The 24,708-nt window shown below is 32.7% G+C and overlaps 1 protein-coding gene across 12 annotated transcripts in view; it reads left to right on the forward strand.

Moving 5' to 3' along the window:
- The window catches only part of LOC145255614 (pleckstrin homology domain-containing family H member 2-like), a 1,732,783-nt gene that overhangs the window by 1,233,108 nt on the left and 474,967 nt on the right, over window positions 1–24,708 (forward strand). For all 12 annotated transcript variants that reach the window (XR_013863868.1, XM_080114122.1, XM_080114121.1 and 9 more), the window contains 4 exons: window positions 1,874–2,230; window positions 4,958–5,374; window positions 22,503–22,569; window positions 23,748–23,854. Coding sequence is in view for 11 of the 12 variants with exons in the window: in XM_080114122.1 (XP_079970248.1) it covers window positions 1,874–2,230; window positions 4,958–5,374; window positions 22,503–22,569; window positions 23,748–23,854 (948 nt within the window). In the remaining variant the exon portion in view is untranslated. The remainder of the gene's footprint in view (window positions 1–1,873; window positions 2,231–4,957; window positions 5,375–22,502; window positions 22,570–23,747; window positions 23,855–24,708) is intronic.

Raw genomic sequence — 24,708 nt, forward strand, 5'->3', positions numbered from 1 at the left:
AAGAAGGTCGGCGATTATATCGACCGAAGCATTGTGAGTTAGTCTCAATCAAGAATCCAAATAATACGAATTATATTTTATTGTCCTAAGTTTACTCCCTGATAATGTAACACCACTAGTATAAATATAACGTAAACTTATTTAAAATCGTGTATATTCTCTTAACGAACAACCAATTTAACGCAGCCATTCCATTTTGCAACTCCCCTTAAATTGCATCTTTTTATTTGGTCTTTTTTCTTTAACTGCGAGCAAGACGGGCATATGTTTAATCTTTTGTTTTTCCTGATTTTGAAATTTTTATCCACATAATTTAATTCTCCTCTTTTTTTTTCAGGATAAAATTGAATCTGTAAATATTAATATTTTTTTTTTTACTATTTTGAATATATATATATATATATATATATATATGTCAATAAAAGTCTAGCTATACTGATGAAGAGTAAACTCTGAAACATGCATGTATATAGATGATTTACTTTTATGCACGCAATAATTATTAATTAATAATTAATATTTAATATTTAAATAAAATAAAAAAGTAAATACGTCCTAAAAATGTGGGCGGAAAAATGTAAACCAAGGGCAAATAACTCCTTTCTCATAATAAACGCTTAGAGAACGAAAAAAAAAAAAAAAAAAATTAGTTTGAAATCGCTAATAAAAAAATAAATAAAAAATTCAACAATCTGGCTACCGTTAACCGCGAGAAATGCTGTTGAATTTTAAACATTTATTTTTTAAATGCTTTTTAACGTCTGTCAGAGTGATCTAATCATTATATGATGATCTGTGCATGAAAGCTAAATTGACCGACTTTATCTAATAGTGATCTAACGGAGCCTGTGTGTCAGCATGATGATGCCGAAGTTGAGCAGAGGTTGAACAGATACTGGCCCCTTTTGCATTGGATTTAAAACCGACGTTATCAATGTTTTTTCTGATCTCCTGTAACACACACACACACACCCATAAATATATATATCTCAGCAAAAGCATATGGAGATGAAAAAACACAGAGGATTGGGTATCGTGTTTTATTTTATTAAGCGAAAACAGTCAAATGTATGACAATGAATATCATGATCGGCAAGAGCAAGAATGAGTATCTCGCAGGGTTGAGATTCTTGCGTCCCTGAGGTAGGATGACATGCCTCAGGTTGATCCAAGTTGAAAAGATAGGCTCTGGTGCTCGGGATTGGTCGCCGGACATCAGTGAGCACTAGAACAGGCAGCTGGATATCGGCGGAGACTGCAGGGTTGCAAGAAGCTGCAGAAGTTGCTGAAGTCGCTGAAAGCTGCACGAGTGAGATGGAGTTGCTGCAGTTGCTTGAGGATTAGGGTCTCAGAGGGCAGGCGGTAGTGGAGAGAGTGAAGTGGGTATTGCATTAAGGTAATTTGTTGAAAATTAGCTCTAAAAAGAGCTGTTTGAAATACTCCTGCTAATTTCCTAATGACTGGGTGGATCAAAGTCGCAATTTGCTAGATTTCTTGCTCATTTGCTATTCTGGCAGATTGCTGAGAAGTCACTTGTTTTATGGAAGGCCATTCATGCTACAGATAACAGTGTCGCTAAATAAATGAATGACTATAATTAATTTTTGGGTAGGTTTCTTACAGGCAAAATGTCTGTGGTGTTTATTGCCTGTATATATCTTATTCTACGTCCAGAAATAAAAATCTGTTATTTTATTTTGTAAAAAATTGGGTTTATGTGTTTTTGTCTTTATTGTTTGTAAAACGGTTGTTGCTATTTTTAGCACTCGTGGTCGTGGCGTATTTCGAGGAGTGTCGGGTTTCTGCCGATGGCGTATTCTGTTTACAAAAATGGGAGCGATAATAAAAGCCTATATTATTTTTTGTTTTCCAGGTAGAATCTCGCCCTGTCTCCTATGCGACAAGCCCCAGCCCTCCTCCCGATGACATGAAACAGAGGTCTTTATCCCCGACCTTGGACGCGCTGAGTGACCCCGGCCACCATGGAATGTCGGAGAGCAGCAGCAGCAGTCCGGACGGGGAGTTGAACTCACAGATCTCGGAGGGGGACAGCGAGAACAGTGTTAGTGAGATTGACCACAGCGTGGGAGGGTACCACGAGGTTGATCAGAACCATGAGAGTATCTACGAGCCGAAACGTGTGTTCCCGCCTCAGGTCAAGATAGAACGCAAGTTCTTCTCGGAACTGCAGCAGCTCGAGTGTCTCATCAGTTCCAACGGCAGCGAGGAGGTAAGCATGCCCCGACGTCCACTCCCGAGCATTATCAAATTAGACTAGCATGAGATCTTTTGTATCAGGTCAGTACAGAATTTTTGTAGAAAGGGCAATAACGATTGTAATTTATTTCATACATATTGCGAGCCTATCCTTGTTTTATCGTTATTTTCATGGCAGGTGCTCGTCTGAACTCCAATCCCTGGTCCCCCCTCGCCAATCTTTTACGAAAAACACCCGTCTAGCTGAATCCACTGTGAAAAATTTCCCCCACTCTATATCTGTGCCTAAATCAAAACGCGGATTTCATGAGCAAAGCTTCTTTCTTAGAACTGCACGCCTGTGGAACTCTGTTCCGTCTGCCTGCTTCCCTCCGGACTACAACTTGGATGTCTTCAAGTCTAATGTTAACAAATTCCTAATGAACCGCCCCCCTAATTAAACACTTCATAAAATCTCCTCACTAACGTGATGTACTTACAATAACCCTTATCCCTGAGTGGCTTCCGGGCCTTGATAAGTGGTGATCACTGTGTAAAAAAAAAAAAAAAAAAAAAAAAAAAATATTACCATTATTAAAGATCTTCTTTAGTCAAGGGAAAGGGAGTCATCTTCCATCATGATAATGCTCGTCTTCACATTACACTACTGACCAAAGATATCCTGTAATCTTGCAAGGATCTGTGACGCAGTGGTAAGAGTACTTGGAAAAATCAATTGTAAAAAGTGATATTTTCCTGAAGGTTTAAGGTTCAATCCTCAGTGTGGGCGACCGAAAAATACAATTGCAAATTACTTAGAACCTCTATCCAGCCATGGCTGACGAAACAAGAGCATGCTACTCCCGTGAAGTAAATAAAGGCTTCTGATCGAAATTCTGTCCAAATTTCCAAGTTTGACAGAAACATTTCCAAGTTCGACAAGATACACCTGAAGAAGATCAGAGGTTATATCCGCCGAAACACAAGATGAGAACAGTAGTCCGATGAATCCAAATAATCCAAATAATCAATCCTCATCTCAAAAATTCAGAAAAAGCATTATGATTTATTAAAGGGGAGAACAAACGAGGAGACAATAAATATTTAAAAATGAAGCACCAATATGTGTACTATGCTAGAATATCCATGAGGCTAATCTCGTTGAAACCTAAGAGCATTTTTAAAATATATAATATGAGTATTTTTCAGTCAACTAGTTATAAATAACTAGAGACATCATCAGAGATGTTGTTTTCCCAAAAGTTCAGTTCTTAATGGATTTTAGAGAAAGTTCACAGAAGTTCTAATCTGGAGAGTGGTCATACAGTATATTAAAATAACAAAAAAATAAATATTACATTGTCTTATATTTTTTCTTTTTCTTTCGCTCATTAAGTTATTTTATTTTATTTGTTTTTTGTTTTTTTTTAATACCATTTGACTGCTCTCCAGACAAGAACGTTTGGACATCGAAGATTAAATTTATAAACAGATTAATGTTTGTATATTTTTAAAAACAATATCTGCATTTTAATTGGTTTATTAAACCTGCCTTTTCAATTTTCTGCTGTGTAGCTTAAATGTCATATTTATATATTTGTAGTTAATATTTAGTTGATATGTAGTTATATATGTAGTTGATATTTAGTTGATATGTAGTTGATATGTAGTTATATATTTATATGTAGTTGATATTTATATGTAGTTGATATTTAGTTGATATGTAGTTGATATGTAGTTGATATTTAGTTGATATTTATATGTAGTTGATATTTAGTTGATATTTATATGTAGTTGATATTTAGTTGATATTTATATGTAGTTGATATTTAGTTGATATTTATATGTAGTTATATATTTATTTGTAGTTGATATTTATATGTAGTTATCTTCTCTATATAAATAAAATGAACTCATTTTTTCCCGTCGGATTTTGACCTCAATAGGATTAAAAATCAAGATATTTCATGCAAATATAATATGCACAAACGGCAGAACAATATCTGAGGTGTGTTATAGGCTTATTATTTCTCAAATTCCTCGATAATCTTAGATTTCTATACTTTTTCTGCTGAGAAGTCACGGTCAAAATCGGTTAAGATCAATGGAAGTGGTAAAATATTTTCTCTCTAATAAATTCCTCCTCCCCCTGCCACCACTTAACATCGTTTGGGGATCGTTCACAAGGAACAGTTGAGAAGAGAACACCGGTTTGGCTTCGTAGTTCTTTCATGTGAAGTTATTTAAAATCACTAAACTAAGCTGCAGTGCTCTGTGGCGTAGTGGTTAGCGTGCTGGACAATTCACATTATATTTTCACGTTCGCGCCGACCTACCGTAGTCGTTTTTTTTTTTTTTTTCCTAAACAACTGGAATGGACTTTTCTTGGTGGCCGAACTGTTAATGTTGCAGATGTTTTTTTTTTTGTTTTTTTTCACACTTTATTTTCCTACTTTTACTCATGACTCCGGGTTTGATCCTTCCTACTTACCTACCATAACATTTTTTAAAACTCCCCCCCCGTCCCGGAAACAAACACTCGGGCAATGCCGGGTACCCCCGCTAGTATATTATATATAGTTGATATATCGTTGATATGTAGTTAATATGTAGTTGATATTTATATGTAGTTATATATTTATATGTAGTTGATATGTAGTTGATATTTATATGTAGTTATATATTTATATGTAATTGATATGTCGTTGATATTTATATATTTGTAGTTGATACTAATCTATTCATTTTCACTCCATTCCAGATCCTGGAACGTCAGAAAACCTCACCCGTGAAGAACGGCGAGGAAGTCAAGGATGATGAGCTGCATTCGTCCAAGTCTTCCTTCCTGACCACACCAGTGAGCCTGACTCCAAAGTCTCCCACGACCCCTGCAGTACAGTATGTTCCTTTTGCCCCACCCAGTTCCCCGAACGGTATGTTCGCTCCACCTCACAATTTGCACTATGTCTCCGCTGTAGCAACCCTACCCAGAAGCAAATGCCAACCTCCTCCAGTAGACCCACCCGAAGAGATTTACTCCCAGGTCCCAAGGAGAGAGATCCGAATCTCAACGTCCGACTTACAAAAAAATCATGATTATGATGACTGGCCAACGTCCCCCTTGGACAGGGACCCTCCTCCACTGCCACCAGCGTCGACCATGCCGACTTCTAGCACGGTGGGTAATTTGCAACATTTGATTTGTTTTTATTTTACAAGAGTTTGCAATAGGGTGATCATATTATATGTAAGGCCCAGTTTTGACACTAAAAATTCCAAAAATTGCGATATAGACTTGTAGGATTCCAAAATATCCAATTTGATATCTTAGGATTCCAAAAATTTCAATTCTGATTCATAGAATTTAAAAATTACCAACTTCAACTTCTACGATTCCAGAATTCCAGCTGTAATGTTGTATTGGGGGGTGCTAACTATACAATGCGATACAATGGAGTATGTTTTTTTTTTTTTTTACATTTTCACCCCAAACAAGGCACATTGCCACTTTGGTGTAGGGGGCTACTATTAGGGGCAACAACTACTGGGGCACTATGTAGGGATTTGGGCAGCAAGATGTCTGTTCACGTTGCACTTGAACTTCTGCACGTCAGTACAGTTGGGGAAGCAGGGACCTGGAATGGAATCCCAAAGTCTAGCGGTTCTGGGGAAGAAACAACTGGAGTAGAAAGATCTTTTACATCTAGGAATCTCTACAGTGTGTGTGTGTGTGGGGGGGATTTTGCAGCCTGTCAGGTCTGTCGAGGGTATTCACGTCATGGGGGCACAAGTGCTTGCAGTTCGTTAGAGCATTCAGGGTTAAAATACTTGTAGAACAGGCAGAGGGATGCAACGTTTCGTCGATGGGACAGAGGCTGAAGCTTAGATGCCAGTTTAGGGCCTATCAGATTTGCGATTCTCTTTTGAACCTTGTCAAGTAGCCGATGCACCATCCCAAATATGACAACAATACTCCATACATGGGCGAATGGTTGCCTTATAGAGGTACAGGATACTTTCGGGTGTTAGTAGTTTTCTAGCACGGTAGAGAGCCCACCTTCCTCGCAGCGGCCCTGGCAATACCCTCGATGTAATTGTTCCAACTCATGTTTCCTGTGAACATTAGGCCAAGGAGCTTGAAAGACGTACTCTCAGATAAAGAGTTGTTGGCCATTGCTATAGGTGGTAAATGTAAATGTAAATGTCTCTATTGAATCATCTGTAAAAAATTGAATATTGAATGCAGTAGCAAGGCCTGGGAACATGTTTACCAGAAAAAACTGTTGGAAATAAGTCATGCACCATCCACTATGACTATGCAATAACTACAGTTAATTGAGCTGTTAAATCTGACAGTAATATGGAACAAGGAGAAAGAAGCAACCTTAGTAGAAGTCAATGATGCTGAGTGAAACAGAACTAGGAGGGAAAAGATACAGTTTTATTTATTTACTAGACTAACCGTGACCCGTTGGGTCAGTATGTTATATTAGCTATGGAATTAATGTAAGAGCCTGCCACTTGTGACGTAAAGAACATAGTTTTTTTTTTGACATAACTGAAACATTTCTATGAAAGTATATTAAAATAAAAAAAGAATATAGATAGATTTCTATGAGTCGTTCTGTTTATAATTGTTTATTTTTGAAAAAAAAACGAAACAAATTTACAGCCATTGAATTATAAGTGATTTGCCATACTTATAGGTAAATTTGCACTGAACAGATACCATAATACTTAAAGTTAAATTCAAATTTTGATATGTCTTTTAATTTAAACGCAAAAAAAAATAAAAACAACTGGGACGCTGGAGACATACATAGTAAAACAATACGTTTTATTGCGGCGTTGATTATTTATTTGTAACGCAAATTAAAAAAAACATATTTTCGGGGTTATATATTTATGTTGGTAGTGTAGAAGAAAATGTATGAATGTTTTTTAAGAAAAGTGTATTAAAAAATGGACAATAAATTAAAAAAAAAAGGAAGAACGTGGGCAAATTGCTGTTGTAAAATGCTCTTATGGTTATCAATGGGTTAAAGTAGATTTATTTGTAAGAAAATGGCGTTAAAATAACTTAAACGTAATACGGAAATGAACGATGTAAAAAAAATGCAGAAAGTATTAACAATTGTTTATTTAGATAATTTAAACATGAAAAAAAACAATTGGAATGCTGAAAATGTACACAGTAAAACAATATGTTTTATTATCGCGTTGATTATTTATTTGTAACGCAAATTAATAAAAAAACAACATATTTTCGGGATTATTCATTTACTAGCGGGGGTACCCGGCGTTGCCCAAGTGTTTGTTTCCGGGACGGGGGGGGGAGTTATAAAAAATGGTATGCTAGGTAAGTAGGAAGGATCAAACCCGGAGTCATGAGTAAAAGTAGGAAAATAAAGTGTGAAAAAAAAACAAACATCTGCAACGTTAACAGTTCGGCCACCAAGAAAAGTCCATTCCATTTGTTTAGGAAAAAAAAAAAAAACGACTACGGTAGGTCGGCGCGAACGTGAAAATATAATGTGAATTGTCCAGCACGCTAACCACTACGCCACAGAGCACTGCAGCTTAGTTTAGTGATTTTAAATAACTTCACATGAAAGAACTACGAAGCCAAACCGGTGTTCTCTTCTCAACTGTTCCTTGTGAACGATCCCCAAACGGTGTTAAGTGGTGGCAGGGGGATGAGGAATTTATTAGAGAGAAAATATTTTACCACTTCCATTGATCTTAACCGATTTTGGCCGTGACTTCTCAGCAGAAAAAGTATAGAAATCTAAGATTATCGAGGAATTTGAGAAATAATAAGCCTATAACACACCTCAGATATTGTTCTGCCGTTAGTGCATATTATATTTGCATGAAATATCTTGATTTTTAATCCTATTAATGCCAAAATCAGACGGGAAAAAATGAGTTCATTTTATTTATATAGAGATTATATTGGCAGTGTAGAAGAAAATGTATGAATGTTTTTAAGAAAGGTGTATTAAAAAAATGGCGAATAAATAAAAAAAAAAAAAGGAAGGCAGGGAAATCGACGTTGTAAATTGTTCTTATGGTTGTCAACGGATCAAAGTTGATTTATTTGTAAGAAAATTGCGACAGTATAGTTGTAATACAGAATCGTTGCAAAACATCCCCACCCTTCCCATGTTAAATAATAATTTCTAAATAATAGCGTTAATATTTCAGTGCGCAAGTCAAATTCTGCAAAATTAGCAATTTGTGTTTATTTGCTTACGCTGTTATGGGTTTATGTTTATGTACGCATGTGCAACCGGAATTCGTAAACCGGATGTGGGGTTACAACACCCGTTACAAGGTCATTTGAGTTTTATAATTATATAGATTTTTTACAATTGAGTCATCAATGATCAAGGCCAAGAATGACTAGAGGATTAAGAAGAGTAAAATATTCGTCAGCAAGAAGATGAAAAAAAGCTATTAGAGTACTAATATGGGTTAAGCTAAAATTAGAACCTGTATAAAATTGATTGCATTTGAACACTGTATAATGATAACTCGACTAAAAGACAGTATAATATTGAGATCACATTCCGTGGAGTGTGTAAATATCGCCACTGGATCATCTGTAAAAAAGTTGAATATCGAATATAGCAGCAAGTCCTGGAAACATGTACCAGTGAGAACAGTCGGAAATAAGTCATGCACCATTCACTATGACTATGCAATTCCTACAGCTATGTACCTAGAAAACGGAGCTATTAAACCAGACATAGTAATATGGAACAAGAAGGAGAAAGAAGCAACCTTAGTAGAAGTTAGTGTCCACAATGATACTGGATTAAACAGAGCTGAAAGAGAAAAGATAAAGAAATACCAAGGTTTTTATGTACGACATGAAAAGAAACTGGAATCTTAGGAAGATCTCTATCATTCAACTAATTATAGTAGCAACCGGACTCATGAAAAAGAATTTCAAAAACTACCTGGAAAATATACCTGGTGAACCAAGTGCAAGAGAGATACAAACAATTGTACTTAAAGGGACCGTTAGAATCTTAAAAAGATCTCTCAGTTGATGTGTATGAGGTAACAGGTGAATATCTGGCATCCGGTAGGATGTCCTATTCCCAGTTAGAAGAAAAAGATAAAAAAATTGAAAAAGTGAAATGAAATCAGTTGTGATAATTTTTTAAGTTGATTCTTTTCATTTGTTTTTATTTTTTTTTAATAAGAATGAGTCAAGTGTTCAATTGAATTGTGTTATCTAATAGATAAAATTAAGTCGATCTATTTGGCTGTGACAAATCGATATTTGATTTTGACTAGCAAATTTTAATTTTCTTCATTCCATCATAATCTTTGCAACAGAAAAAATATGTTTCTAACTTTTTGAGATGAGGATTGGTTATTCATATTTGGATTCTTCGGACTACTGTTATCATCTTGAGTGCCATTTTTACAACGTTTCGGCCGATGTAACCTCCAACCTTCTTCTGGTGTAAACTCTGGAATCTGCACAGATTTTCAGACAGAACTTTATTTAATCCATGGGATAGCATGTTCTTGTTCCGTCAGCCATGAATGCATACAAATTATGATGAAAGTAATGAAAAATATAATGTACACAAGCAACGGCGCCTCTGTCGGGTGACAGAATCAAGAGAGGAAAAAGAAAAAAAGAAAAACTTTCGTTTACAGACTGCTTATCAATATACATATGGTATTAATTTGCATATGAGGACAATTACTGCTGTGAAAAAGAATGAAGGCAAAAGCGTAAGGCAGACAACTGGGAGAGACAGTGAGGATTACAGTTGAGTCGGGAGTTGGCGAGGAGGAGTTTGGATGCATCTTTATCTATATATTAATACGATAGCGTGTGTGTTCTTTTGGGTGTTACACTTACATCTTTTTTCTTCCGAGTGACTGTTGTTTAATTGTTATGACCTTCAATTTCTTGTAATAAATAATTTTACCAAGAATTCTTCATAAGTTTTGGTTTCGGTTTCGATTATAGTTGATGGCCCTCAAGTCATCTATTTTTTTATAAATAATTTTATCAAGAATGTTTCATAAGTTTTGGTTTCGGTTTCGATTATAGCTGAAGGAAATTATATATATATATCCACAGAACGCCAATATCAACATATGAAAGAGTCCGCTGTGGAATTTCCACAGGTCCCGCTAGTTATTATTATTATTATTATTATTATTATTATTATTTTTATTATTATTTTTATTATTTTTAACTCTTAGTTTCATTCTCAATTGTACTTTTAAGTGTCGCCAACATTGATGATCAAACCTTCACCCTCCAAAAGATTAATTAAATTTTACTCTTCTGAAGGTTGAAGGTTCAATCCTCAGTGTGGGCGACACTCAAAAATGCTATTGCAAATTACTTAGGACTGCTTAACACAGTCATAATAGACAGAACGAGAGCATGCTAATCTATGGATTAAAAACCGGGTTGTGTTCAAAATTCTGTGCAGATTTCTGACTTCGGCAGAAAACTTCCCGAGTTTGACAGAAAGATTATTTTTTTATCTTTAAAAATTTGACAGAAAAATACTAGTGTTAGAGATTGGCAGACAACGCCGGGAAGAAAACATTCAATGGGTTACATATGCACAAATGGATTCGAATGTTAAGAATTCAGTATTTCCACCTATTGTCTAACGGAATGAATAATTTGACCTAGAAATATTTGAGCAGATATCGGTCAAAGGTTTGAGACAATAGCCAAAGGAAATATTAGATATTCTAATGGAAAGAATGTGATTATAAATAAAATTGTCACAGTGAAAGTCGAGAGGATCAAACTGGCTATTTAACATATCTTTTTCTAAAGAGTTAAATAGCTCAGGAAATTATAAATATCAAATAATTTAACGTTTTCATCAATGAACGATCAATATATATATGATCACTTTGTGTGATTTTTGGAATATGACTTTTTTTTTCTGTGTCGAGTACATACATTATAAAGATTTCTCTCTATTTTTTTTTTTTAATAAGTGTAATTCTAAATAAATACGAAAATGATTGGATCAATGTACGTGGTTTTTGGAATATGAAATCTTTGTTCTGTGCTGAGTACACACATCATAAAGGTTCCCCCCCCCCATATTTCTGTTTTTGTTAAATAAGTGTAGTTTTGAAGAAGCACCAAAATTTCAACCAAATAAATTAAATGTCGCTTTATACAAAATTTATATGTGAGGTTTATCTGTGCTATTATAATTTCTCTTCATCTTCACTTCTTTTTATGTGTGGCCGTTGTTGCCTGATCATCTCATCTCTTTAACATTGATAGAATATATGTATAGTTTTTAAATTAATATTTTTTTTCTATAATTTCTCTTTTTTTTAATAATTAGTTAGAAAATCTGTTTTTTTTTTTTGTTTAATTCTGATCATTCAGACTATCATTCTCATCATGGTCGTTATTTTCAATAAACGTTCCGGCCGATCCAACCTCCAGCCTACTTCAGTTTCAATGTGAAAATTTGCTATTTATGCAGCTTAAAGACCATGCTTTTTTTTTTTTTTTTTTTTTTTTTAGAAAATATTTTCAAATTAAATTAACTTTTTACAATATCATTTTATAAACTTGTAAAGTGAAAGCACATGATAGTTACAAAACGCCCACTACCACCGCCTATGTTAAGAATGGGTTTCTAAATAATAACATAATTATTTTAGCACAGTCCATATTTTGCATAAGTACCCAAATCTTTTATGAACACATGACGCAATGGATAAATGTGCAAATTAACAATCAATAAAACTTATGTAGGAGAGACATAAAAAGACGCTCGCTGAGTTTTTACAAGGTTTTCTCGGAGAGAATGGGCTTAGAAGAGCGAAACTAAATAATTATTTCCTTCTTGGCATACGAACATACGAAATGAGGATATACGGATTATCAGTTTTCAACATCATTTCGTATGGCTTCTAATGGATAGACTAATCTGAAAACCTATTATTTCTTTTGCTCAGAAACGTGACGTCATGTCGTCATTCGACTCGTGTTTTGTCGATTGTTTCGTCTGTTTAACTTAATGTTGGAAATGAAGCGTATAGAAGAATTCAGATTGCGCGTTTGTATAGGTTTTCATCTTGTATATTAATAGTTCTTTATTCCCTTCATTCTCATGGCACTTGTTTGGGGGCCTTGAGGTAGAGGCTCAGCAAATGGATCAAAAAGTGGCTTTGTGACTAGGTTCGAATCTCATGACCGGCAAGAATGGTTATCCTACACTGATGATTGTGTAAGCATGAAACACTCGTTTCTGTAGGTAAAAATGAATAATTATTATTTAATTATATATATATATATATATATATATATATATATATATATATATATATATACATACACACACACACACTTTTCTGGTGCTACCAGATCAGGCTGTCTACTGACTTCCTGAGATGAAACGCACCTACATAGATGTCTTTGTTTTTTTATTCCCTTTTGCAAAACTTAGTCATGTTCTGCGAAAACAAAAACAAAAACAACATTCTCCTCCCCTTCCCCTCCCTCGTTTTCTTTTTCCTTCACCTCCTCACCCCTTTTTTTTTTTTTTTTTTTTTTTTTTTTTTTTTTTGCCTAGTTGGTAGGGCGATAGAACATACCAACTGCCCCCCTGCAGAGGGTAAAAATCCTTCAATGGGACCACCAGTTGACCGTTGGTGGCAACCCGTAATGCATTAAGAACGGGATCCTGGTGGTTGAGTGGAACATGCCTAGGAAATAATAACATGATACTACAACACACCACTTTGGCCCTTACTAGGCTAGACGGGAGGTTGGATAGGCCCGATCCAATCAATCGGTTGGTCATGACAAGCACTAATTCAGACAATCCAAACAAAAACACACTAACACTCAACATAAACAATAAACTGAGTTAATAAGCGATGGCTGAAGGGTCAATCAAGCTGGGAAAAAGGTAACCATCAGGAACAATAAAAATACAGGGAAATCCCATACTTGGGTGGGCATAACCATATATTGTGAATGCTTGGAAACCTCCCCATGTTTGAGTATACCAGCTATGTAGCCCTGGAGAACCGAGGCGAATGGGATTTACCCCCTCATAGTTCTTCCCCATAAGGGGCTCCGAGGAGGGTGGGGAGCATGGCTGATGAATTTTTCAAAAATTATTATGAATGCCAAAAAATCCAAGAGACCACACACAGAAATAGACTCTGACAGCGACAATGAAGATACAAACTTTCCAAGATTCATCGTGCTAGAAGCAACGTCTAATATACCGTTAACTAAAATGTCACCCTTCATTATCCAAAAGGTAATATCAAGCAAAATAACACCTAAAAATGTCAAAAAATTAAGGAATGGTACCATATTGGTAGAAGTACAAAATAAAAAACAGGCCAAAACTCTACTTCAACTACAAAAATTGCATGAAACAAACATCAAAGCTTATCCACACCAAACACTAAACTACTCCAAAGGAGTCATAAAAAACCAGGAAATCTCCGTCTGCACAACAGAAGAAATCAAAACAGAACTAAAAAACCAAGGGGTCACAGATGTAAAAAGAATCACATTTAAAAAAAAAGGAGAGGTAATATATACAAACACTTATATATTAACATTCAATTATCCTCAAATACCAGAGACCATCAATATAGGTTATGAAAGAACGAAAATAGAACAATACATTCCAAAACCTTTACAATGCTACAACTGCCAAAAGTTTGGACATAATAAAGACCAATGTCTAAGATTCTTCACATGTGGAAACTGCAGTGAAAAAAACCCAGACCACGATGAAGAAGACTGTCCAAATAAAACCAAATGCACAAACTGTCAAGAAGAGCACCACTCTCACTCAAAACAGTGCAAAATATATAAGCAAGAGAAGGAAATAATAACAATCAAATATCAAAAAAATATAACCTTCCAAGAAGCCCGCAAAGAAGTCACAAATCGCACCAAAAACTCATATGCCACAATAACCCAACAAGCAAACAAAATGTACAACTACAATGAACTAAACCTTGCTCCAGAAATTGCAAACCTAGCAAAAGAACTAAAGAACATACTTGAAGAATTAAAATCTTTTTTATCAGAACTGAAAATAAATTCTAACAGCCAAATAAAAGTCAGAAACGAACAACCCAGTATAAAAGAAAACGAAACAAAGGAAATCAGAAAAACTTCCATCAATATTGAGGAATCAATCTCTAAAGAAATGAAACCTCCTCAATTATCAAAACGTGAAAGATCCAAGTCACTAACAAGGACAAAAACAGATGTTAAAAATAAACACACAACAACAGAAAAAATGGAAATAGAACAGAACAACAAAAAAACTACCCCCCAAAAACAAAATGACAAACAAAAAACAGAATTAGTATTAATTGAAAATGAAAATAAATTTGAACTAGTTGAAACTGGTAGCCAAAAAAGACAGTCAAGACAAAGTAAATCTAAAAGTCCCAGACCAAAACCCAAAAAAAGCCCCTCACCAGAAACAAGAAACAGACCATCCACTTCCAAAAGAAACACCCAAACTAACATCGAAACTATGGACGTAGACATAAACACCAACAGTCCAAAACCAAAAGAAAATATAAACCATGACTAACAAAATCCTACAGTGGAACATAAGAGGATTAAAAATTAATATCGAAGAAATGCAAATACTTATCAAATCCTTATGTCCTGCAATAATTTGCCTACAGGAAACACACTTAAAAGAAAATGACAAAATTAACATAAAACACTACTCAATATACAACCACATAAACAAATTATCATGCAAAGCCACCGGTGGATCATCAATACTGATAAACGAAAACATTCCACACAGCAAAGTGAACTTAAAAACAAATATGCAAGCTGTTGCAATAACTGCAACACTACACAAAACAGTAACCCTATGCTCACTCTATATACCACCAAATGAAACAATAAACGAAACAGAATTAAACAATATAATCAAACAACTACCTAAACCTTTTCTACTGTTGGGAGACTTCAATAGTCACAATATATGGTGGGGCAGTAAAAAAAACAACAAAAGAGGCCAAACCATAGAAAAAATAATTAACCAAAATGATCTATGCCTACTCAACAACAAAGAGAATACATATATGCACCCACCAACGGGAACCCTATCAGCAATCGATATAACACTATGTGACCCAACTATATACATGGATTATAGCTGGAGAACACATAAGGATACATGCGGAAGTGACCACTTCCCAATCATAATAGAAAACGAGAATCCCAAGCCAGAAGACAAAACACCCCGCTGGAATTTACAAAAGGCAAATTGGGAAAATTTCCAAAATACATGTCAATACAGATTAATACCTGAAGCGAATCCTGACTTAGAACACATCACATATTTCAGCAACACCCTACTCACAATAGCCGAGGAGAACATACCAAAAAGTTCCACTACTACAAAATATAACAAACCCTGGTACAATAAAGAATGCAAAGAAGCTATAAGAGCCAGACGTGCAAACCTAAGGAAATTCAAAAACAGTCCAACGAAAGAAAATTTGGACACCTATAAAAACAGCAAAGCCAAAGCACGGAAAACTATCAAAGAATCAAAACGGAACTCGTGGAAAGACTATGTAACAAAAATTAATCAAAACACAAAACCCAAAAAAGTATGGGAGATGGTCAGAAAAATAGCAGGAAAAAATACAAAGAACCCTATTAAACACCTTATATGCGACAACACAAAGATTACCGACAAACAAAATATCGCAAATAAATTAGCAGAACAATTCTCAATGAACTCATCATCAAAAAACCAAAATAAAAAATTCCAAGCTATAAAGAAAAATGAAGAAAAAATAAAAATAAACTTCAAATCAAAAAATGAAGAAAACTACAATCAATTATTCAACAGTGCAGAACTAGAGGAGGCAATAAACAAATCTCCCGATACAGCAGTCGGCCCCGACGAGATCCATTATCAATTCCTCAAAAAACTACCAAAACCATCACTGGACTACTTATTACAAATTTACAATGAGATATGGATAACTAACAACATTCCAAAAAACTGGAAGCAGGCAACAGTAATCCCAATACCCAAACCAAAAAAAGACCATACAAACCCAACAAACTACCGACCCATTGCACTAACTAGTTGTTTGTGCAAAACTTTTGAGAGAATGATTAACGAAAGGTTAAATTGGTACTTGGAAAGCAAAAATCTAATTACAGAAAGCCAGTCGGGTTTCAGGAAAAATAGAAGCCCCACCGATCACTTAATAAAACTGGAAACACGCATAAGAGAAGCATTTGCAAAAAAAGAACATCTAATAGCAATTTTTTTTGACATGCAAAAGGCGTATGACACCGCTTGGAAATACGGAATCCAAAAAGACCTGTATGAACTAGGACTTAGGGGTAGAATGCCAGAAATTATCAGAAATTTCTTAACAAATAGAAACTTCCAAGTACGGATGGACAACACTTATTCAGTCCAAAAAGATCAAGAAATGGGGGTCCCCCAAGGCAGTATCCTGTCTGTCACCCTCTTCAACATTAAAATAAACAATATCATAAAAAACATAGACCCAGGAATTGAAAACGCCCTATACGTGGACGACCTACTTATATACTACCAATCTAAATATATACAAACAGCCGAACGCAAACTACAACTCTGTCTGAATAAAATAAACAAATGGGCCATAGAAAATGGATTTACATTCTCAGAGGAAAAAACTAAATGCATCCACTTTTGCAAATTACGAAAATTCCACCACGACCCCAACCTGAAACTGGATAACAAGAACATCCCACTCACCGACCAACATAAATATTTAGGTATTATATTCGATAAAAAATTGAACTTTATACCGCATATAAAATATTTAAAAGCAAAATGCCAAAAGACAATGCAATTGATCAAAGTCCTAGCACACACCGATTGGGGTGCAGACAAAGTCACATTATTGAAATTATACCAAACTCTAATCAGATCTAAAATGGACTATGGATGCTTCATCTATGGAGCAGCAAGGAAGTCCTACATAAAAGAACTAAATACAATCCATCATCAAGGATTAAGATTAGCCTTGGGAGCATTTAGAACCTCTCCAGTAGAAAGCCTCTATATAGAGGCCCATGAGCCTCCACTGATTCTAAGACGACAGAAGTTAGCGCTACAATATTACCTAAAGCTGGTATCGTGTCCAACAAATCCTGCATACCAATGTACCCTCCACCCACAATACACACATCTCTTCAACAAGAAAGAAAATATCATCAAGCCCTACAGCCTCCGGATAAAAAACCTTCTCACAGAAGCCCAAATGGACATTACAAAAATACATAAATATAACAAATCAAAAACTCCACCCTGGATGATCAAACAACCACACATAATATTAAAATTAAATAAATATCCCAAAACGAAAACCCACCCATCAACCTTCCATGAAGAACTACTTATCATCCAGAATACATACAAAGAATATACACAAATTTACACTGACGGATCAAAAGATGGAGATAAAGTAGGATGCGCAGCCATCCACAAAAAAATAAAACTAAAGAAAAGGCTCCCAAACGAATCTTCTATTTTCAGCGCAGAAGCAACAGCCATAGATTCGGCACTGAATATAATAACCAATGATGACCATCAAAAATATATCATATTTACTGACTCACTTTCAATACTCATATCTCTAAAAGAAAAAAAAATGACAAACCCACTTATTACAAAATTGCTAAACAAAATAGATGCCATAACCATGAAAAAAAACATTATCTTTTGCTGGATACCAAGCCATATCGGCATATACATGAATGAACAAGCAGATAAGGCAGCAAAGGAAACTCTGCAACAAAACCACATAAGTGGAAAAATCCCCTATACAGACCTAAAGACTAAAATAAACACATTTTTGAAGAGAAAATGGCAAGAAAACTGGAGCTCATGCACCAAAAACAAACTATTCCAAATAACACCAAATATTGGAACGAGAAACACCAAAAAGTTAACAAGAAAGGAAGAGGTAGTAATGACCAGACTGCGAATAGGTCACACTCACATCACCCACTCACATCTACTAAAAGGGGAGGAGACACCAAACTGTATAACGTGTCAAGAACCCTACACAATACACCATATACTGACAAACTGCATTGACCTTGAACAAATCCGAACAAAGTATTACCAAGAAAAAAATCTGAAAACAATATTAAACAAGATTGATCCCCAAAAAATTATCAATTTTCTGAAAGAAACTAAAATATACTCAAAAATATAAGGAAAGACCCCCCCCCCCAAAAAAAAAGAAAAACCTTAAGAAGAACAAACCAATATTTAACACAACATAACGAACCTTTCGGCATTAAATGACCCCAAAGTGGTTGATATGCCGTAAAACAGAACAAACAAACAAACAAACACACACACTTTTTATTTGTTTTTACATAAACATTTATATATACAGGGTGGGCCAAAATAAGGGTCCTATCTTTAAATTTGAATAACTTCCACAAAATAAAAGTTAAACCCACCAAACTTTATGTGTGTGTAGACTGACCCTTCCGAGATTTTCTTGAAATAAACAAAACAAATTTTGGCCGAAAAAACACTTCTTAAAACTTACATGAATTTATGAATTTTAAAAAATAGGACCCTTATTTTGGCACACCCTGTATATATATATATATATATATATATATATATATATATATATATTTACTATAATAATTATTAAACACCTACAGACACTAGTGTTTCATCCTTTTGGGAATCATCAATGCAGGGTGTCACGATTAACGCCAGTCGGGAGTGTTAGAACGATTAATCGGAATCGAGAATCAGAAAAAATCGATAAATTTGAGGGTATCGGAATCAATATCGGAAAAATTGGTCCCTATTTTCCGATGCCAAAACGATTCTTTTAATTGTCTTTTTTATTTGATTTTGTTTCAACCAAAATCTTCCATTGCTGGTAATAAATGATAAAATAATAAATATTTATTGATTTTAAAATACAAGTAAAGCTAAAATCGATAGATCCTCTTCCAAAAGTAGAATTTTAAGTTTAGGAAAATATCTGCATATTTAGTTTTTTTTTTTTTATTATTATTTTTTTTATTTTTATTTTTTGTTTTTTTTAATTTTTTTTTTTATTATTTTTTTTTTAATTTTTTTATGTTTTATTTTTTATTTTTATTTATTTATTTTTTTTTTAATTTTTTTTAATTTTTTTTTTAATTTTTTTATTTTATTTTTTTTATTTTTTTATTTTTATTTTGTTTTATTTTTATTTTTATTTATTTTTTTTAAATTTTTTTTTTATTTTTTATTTTTTTATTTTTTAAATTTTTTTAATTTTTTTAATTTTTTTATTTTTTTATTTTTTTTATTTTTTTTATTATTTTATTTTTTTATTTTTTTTTATTTTTTTTATTTTTTTATTTTTTTATTTTTTATTTTTTTTATTTTTTTAATTTTTTTATTTTTTTATTTTTTTTATTTTTTATTTTTTTATCTTTTAATTTTTTTAATTTTTTTATTTTTCTATTTTTTTTATTTTGTTATTTTTTAATTTTTTTTATTTTTAATTTTTTTTTTTTTAATTTTTTATTTTTATTTTTTTTATTTTTTATTATTTGTTTATAAATTTTTTTATTTTTTTATTTTTTATATTTTTTATTTTTTTTTTTACTGAAATTAGGGAAAATAACAACTCCATAGTTCAATATTTAGAGATTTATAAAGAATTGGAATCGGTAATTGTATCGGAATCGGGAAAAATATTGGAATCATCCCATCATTAATACCTATATATATAGTATGTTTATTTGTACAAACATGATTAGCTACATATGTGCGTACACGTTTCTGTATTGCCTTGTTTTAGACAAATTACTTCATCAGGCCATGGTATTGACTTGAGAGCCAAACTCAAGAAAATTATATGTTTATTATATATTTGAATTCATGCAGATCTCGTATTTATTATTACAGGGCCAATTCTCCCTTGAATATATATATATATATATATATATATATATATATATATATATATATATATATATATATATATATATATATATATATATATATATAATTGTGAACAATTAAAATAGCACAAGTATATTTATAGCACATCCATATAATTTTATTTGATATATTATCTGCATATTTGACAAGTGTTTTTTTACAGAAATTGGGGAAAATAAAAACTCTATACTTAAATATTTAGAGATTTGTAAAGAATTGAAATCGGAATTGATAATTGTATTGGAATCAGAAAAATTATTGGAATCGTCCCGTCATTAATATATATATATATATATATATATATATATATATATATATATATACTTTTTATTTGTTTTGCATAAACATTTAGGTATTGCTACACAATCGTGAGTATGTTTCAGTCAACTAGTAATAAATAACTAGAGGCATCATCCAAAAGCTCACAGAGGTTATTTGGTTGTCATCTTGTATAAGTGAGCTGGCAAGGCTACAGGGGAGACAACCAAGCAAACAAAAAAAGATACCCTAAGCAAAATTCATCCCAAAGCAGCAAAACTGAAGCTGGAATGCCAGGACACTATATATACAAATATAGATAAATTTGGGCATATTTTATTGGTTTGAAAATATAGGTTGTTTTTTATTGATTGTCATAGAATTTTAACCAGAGAATATTATTATAATCTTCAAAAAGCCTGCAAATTTTCATTTAGTTTCGTCCCATAGAACCAAAGATGATATGAGCATTTGAATATTCAATTTGGATTCCAGTGTGTATATATATATATATATTTATTTATTGTTAAATAAACATGTTTACATGTTTGCAGCGGGATGTAAACGTGTTTATTTAACAATAAATAAGTATTATTAGCTCTTTTTATTGAGCACTATCTAACAACCTCGTTGAATTCATTAGTTTATTACTTTTGAATAACAAAAACCCGAGTATATATATATATATATATATATATATATATATATATATATATATGGTTTTCATACATAATGTAAATTTCAGTGTATAAGGATTATTTGATACTGGAGATATTCATAATCGTACCCTATTTCCAAAAGAGGGGAGATATCAAATATGAGAAATATCTGGAATCAAGTCTCCCCTTGCTCTTATTTCAGATCATTTGAAACCATAGCAGCAAGTTTTAGTCTCCCCTCCATCAAGGCCAGAGGTTTTGGGGAAATATATATATATATATATATATATATATATATATATATATATATATATATATATATATATGTTGTTTTTATTACCATTTTATCTGCTTAGTTACACATGTTTCGGTTACCGAATCGTATTAACGATCCCGTAACTTCATCAGACATTACAGAAATCCGATTACAGAAAGCAGATAAAATGGTAATAAAAAATAAAACATATATTTGCTCTACAATAGTATTGAGCACTATTTTCAGGTTTTTACTAATTACCATTTACATATATATATATATATATATATATATATATATATATATATAAATGGTAATTAGTAAAAACCTGAAAATAGTGCTCAATACTATTGTAGAGCAAATATATGTTTTAAAAAAAGAATGAACTCCCTTACATTTTAGTCATTCCACATTCTTGTAAAAATACATGCATACACACACACATATATATATATATATATATATATATATATATATATATATATATATATATGCATATATATATATATATATATATATATATATATATATATATATATATATATATATATGTATGCATGTATTTTTACAAGAATGTGAAATGACTAAAATGTAAGGGAGTTCATTCTTTTTTAAAAAAAATCTCCCAGAGGGAGTAACTCATACCGAATAAAATTATTGCAAGAAAAATAGAAACAAGGAGCCGCTTTCTAAGTTTCTTGAAGCTTTTATTGGAGAGAATGGGCTTAGGAAAGTGAGATTAAATAACTCAATAATTATTTCCTTCTTAATTCACTAACGTAAGAAATCTCTATGGAGAGACTAATCTGAAAATCTGTATTTCTTTCGCTCAAAAACATAACGTGATGTCGTCATTCGACTCCTGTTTTGTCTAAGGAGCTTGACCTCTTGCCCTTCACTTCATGTGACTTGTCTCTGGATGCAATACTGTTTGCTGATTAATGTTATCCTGATATGAACTAAAAGTGACCCCTGTCAAAATTCACACTAGATAACTCACGCAGAGTTCCTAATATATAATATTCAAACAAAAACAAAAGCTGAGTGGTTTAAATATCATTTAAAAACTTTTTATTTCGGAACTAAATTTTATTTATTTTGTTAATGTTACAGCCAGAACCTCTCTACGAAGAAGTGTGGAAGGGGGCGAAACATAAAAACAAAAAGAGCTCGTCTCAAGGTAAGTTTCACACTTTATCATTCCTTTTAATAACGCATTTAATAATTAAATAAGTGTTGTGTCTGCACAAATAATTAACAAGAACACGAAAGTAAAGGTATACAATAATATATTAGGAAGAAAAGTTATATACATATTTGCATGTCGAGTACGGTTTTTTTTTTTAATCTTTCTCGAGTAAGTATTTTTCGTACACCACTGTTGAGTTTAGTAGCGGATTTTCCCGCGTAAGTCTTTTTTCGAATTCTCAACGCCACTGTTGTGTTTAATAGTGGATTTTATCCCGTGTAAGTCTTTTTTCGAATTCCCGTCGCCACTGTTCTGTCTGCACAAATAATTAACAAGAACACGAAAGTTAAGGTATACAATGATATATTAGGAAAAAAAGTTATATACATATTTACATGTCTTCAGATATATTTCAGTTGGAGATATTCCGGCAGGTGGCATGTTGCATGTTTTACTGGAGGCAGCATAGGCGTCTTGCCTATTTGGCGGTCGTTGTCGGACTCCCCCGGTATTGGTGATTGATACCTTTATATATCTCACTCACCCACCTATGTATATAAGCTACAATCAACATCCAAATGAATGCTTTGACGATAATTACGATTTTCAAAAGGCGAACAATTAAAAGATACATCTGCCTTACTTAAAAAATTGCTAGGTTTATTTATGGTGTCTTTTACATATTAAAAAAACCCATCCAATACTTTTGCTGATGAAGAGACTTTGTATAAAAAAAAACTATATGTCAAAATTATTGTCCGTGGCTTAATGTCTATCACAATAAAAACATCGTTTTCCGAAACGATCGTACAAATTGTTGACTTTGTTGTTATTTCTTCTTATGAAAGAGATTTTTGATTTTTGATTCTAATTTGAATTTTAAATTATCAATCACATTACTAAATATTAAAGTAGTTCTAGGATATTTGCCTATCGAGCTTATTATATATCTGAACTAAAACGAGCACTGTTCTTTTCTTGTATTTTGATTAAATTAGTAATTTTATTATCACATTAAAATACACTCTGCTCTTTAAACTACTGTTCTAACCCCCTTTAAGAAAAACAACAATATATATATATATATATATATATATATATATATATTGTTGTTTTTCTTATTACTTGTATACATTACCTATTATTTATACTTTTATTTTGTTCTTAAGACAAAAAATCCTCTTCCAACACTGTCACAACATTTCCGTCAGACTTCCCAACATGCAACGATTTATACAAGGAGGTCACCGTACCTGTGTATGCCACATTAAAAGGGGTGAGTATTATGCTATTATTTTATTATTGATAAATGATTTATTGTGTATTGGGAAGGACAAAATGAAAATAGTTATGTGATTTAACCGAAACTTCTGTCTATAAAAAAGAGACCCAATATTTCAGATAATGTTAAGGGTAGATAGATAGTAGCGAGTAAAAATGCATGTCACTTATATTTTAAATATTGGAAGAAGATGGAATTAGTGTACAATTTCTGGAAACATGCATGAGGGTTTAGTTTAATTGGATGACGGCACATAATTTATGAAAGTTTCGATTGCTATCCTATTATGGTCTAATACAGACAAGAGCATATATATATATATATATATATATATATATATATATATATATATATATATATATATATATATAATTTCGTATTCCTGCCTATTTGTTTGTTCACAATTTGATTAGTACAGGGTGTCCACAAAGTCTGGCTACATTATGTAGCCAGACTTTGTAGAAGCATCCTGTATATTATGTAGCCAGACTTTGTGGGCACCCTGAATATATATATATATATATATATATATATATATATATATATATATATATATATATATATATATATACATGTTTTATTGGTAGCCTGGAAAACTTTTCAATAAGTTTTAAAACTGTCCAAGTATCGTCCAAATCAGAAATGCCTCCATCAGATAAGGATATATTGAATAGTCAGTTTGATCCTGGACACAGCACCAAAATTTCTTGGACAACCTTCAGCAATTTTTTTTATCTCATAGCCATTAAACACTATCACAGTTTAATGAATGAATGAGTGTATCTTAAAAGCAATTTAAATTTAGATAAATAAACAAAATTTGGCATTTGTAAAACTCTTCAAAGAAA

The sequence above is a fragment of the Euprymna scolopes genome, chromosome 31 (genome assembly GCF_053919585.1).
Source record: "Euprymna scolopes isolate OS-2025 chromosome 31, ASM5391958v1, whole genome shotgun sequence".
NCBI lineage: Eukaryota > Metazoa > Mollusca > Cephalopoda > Sepiida > Sepiolidae > Euprymna > Euprymna scolopes.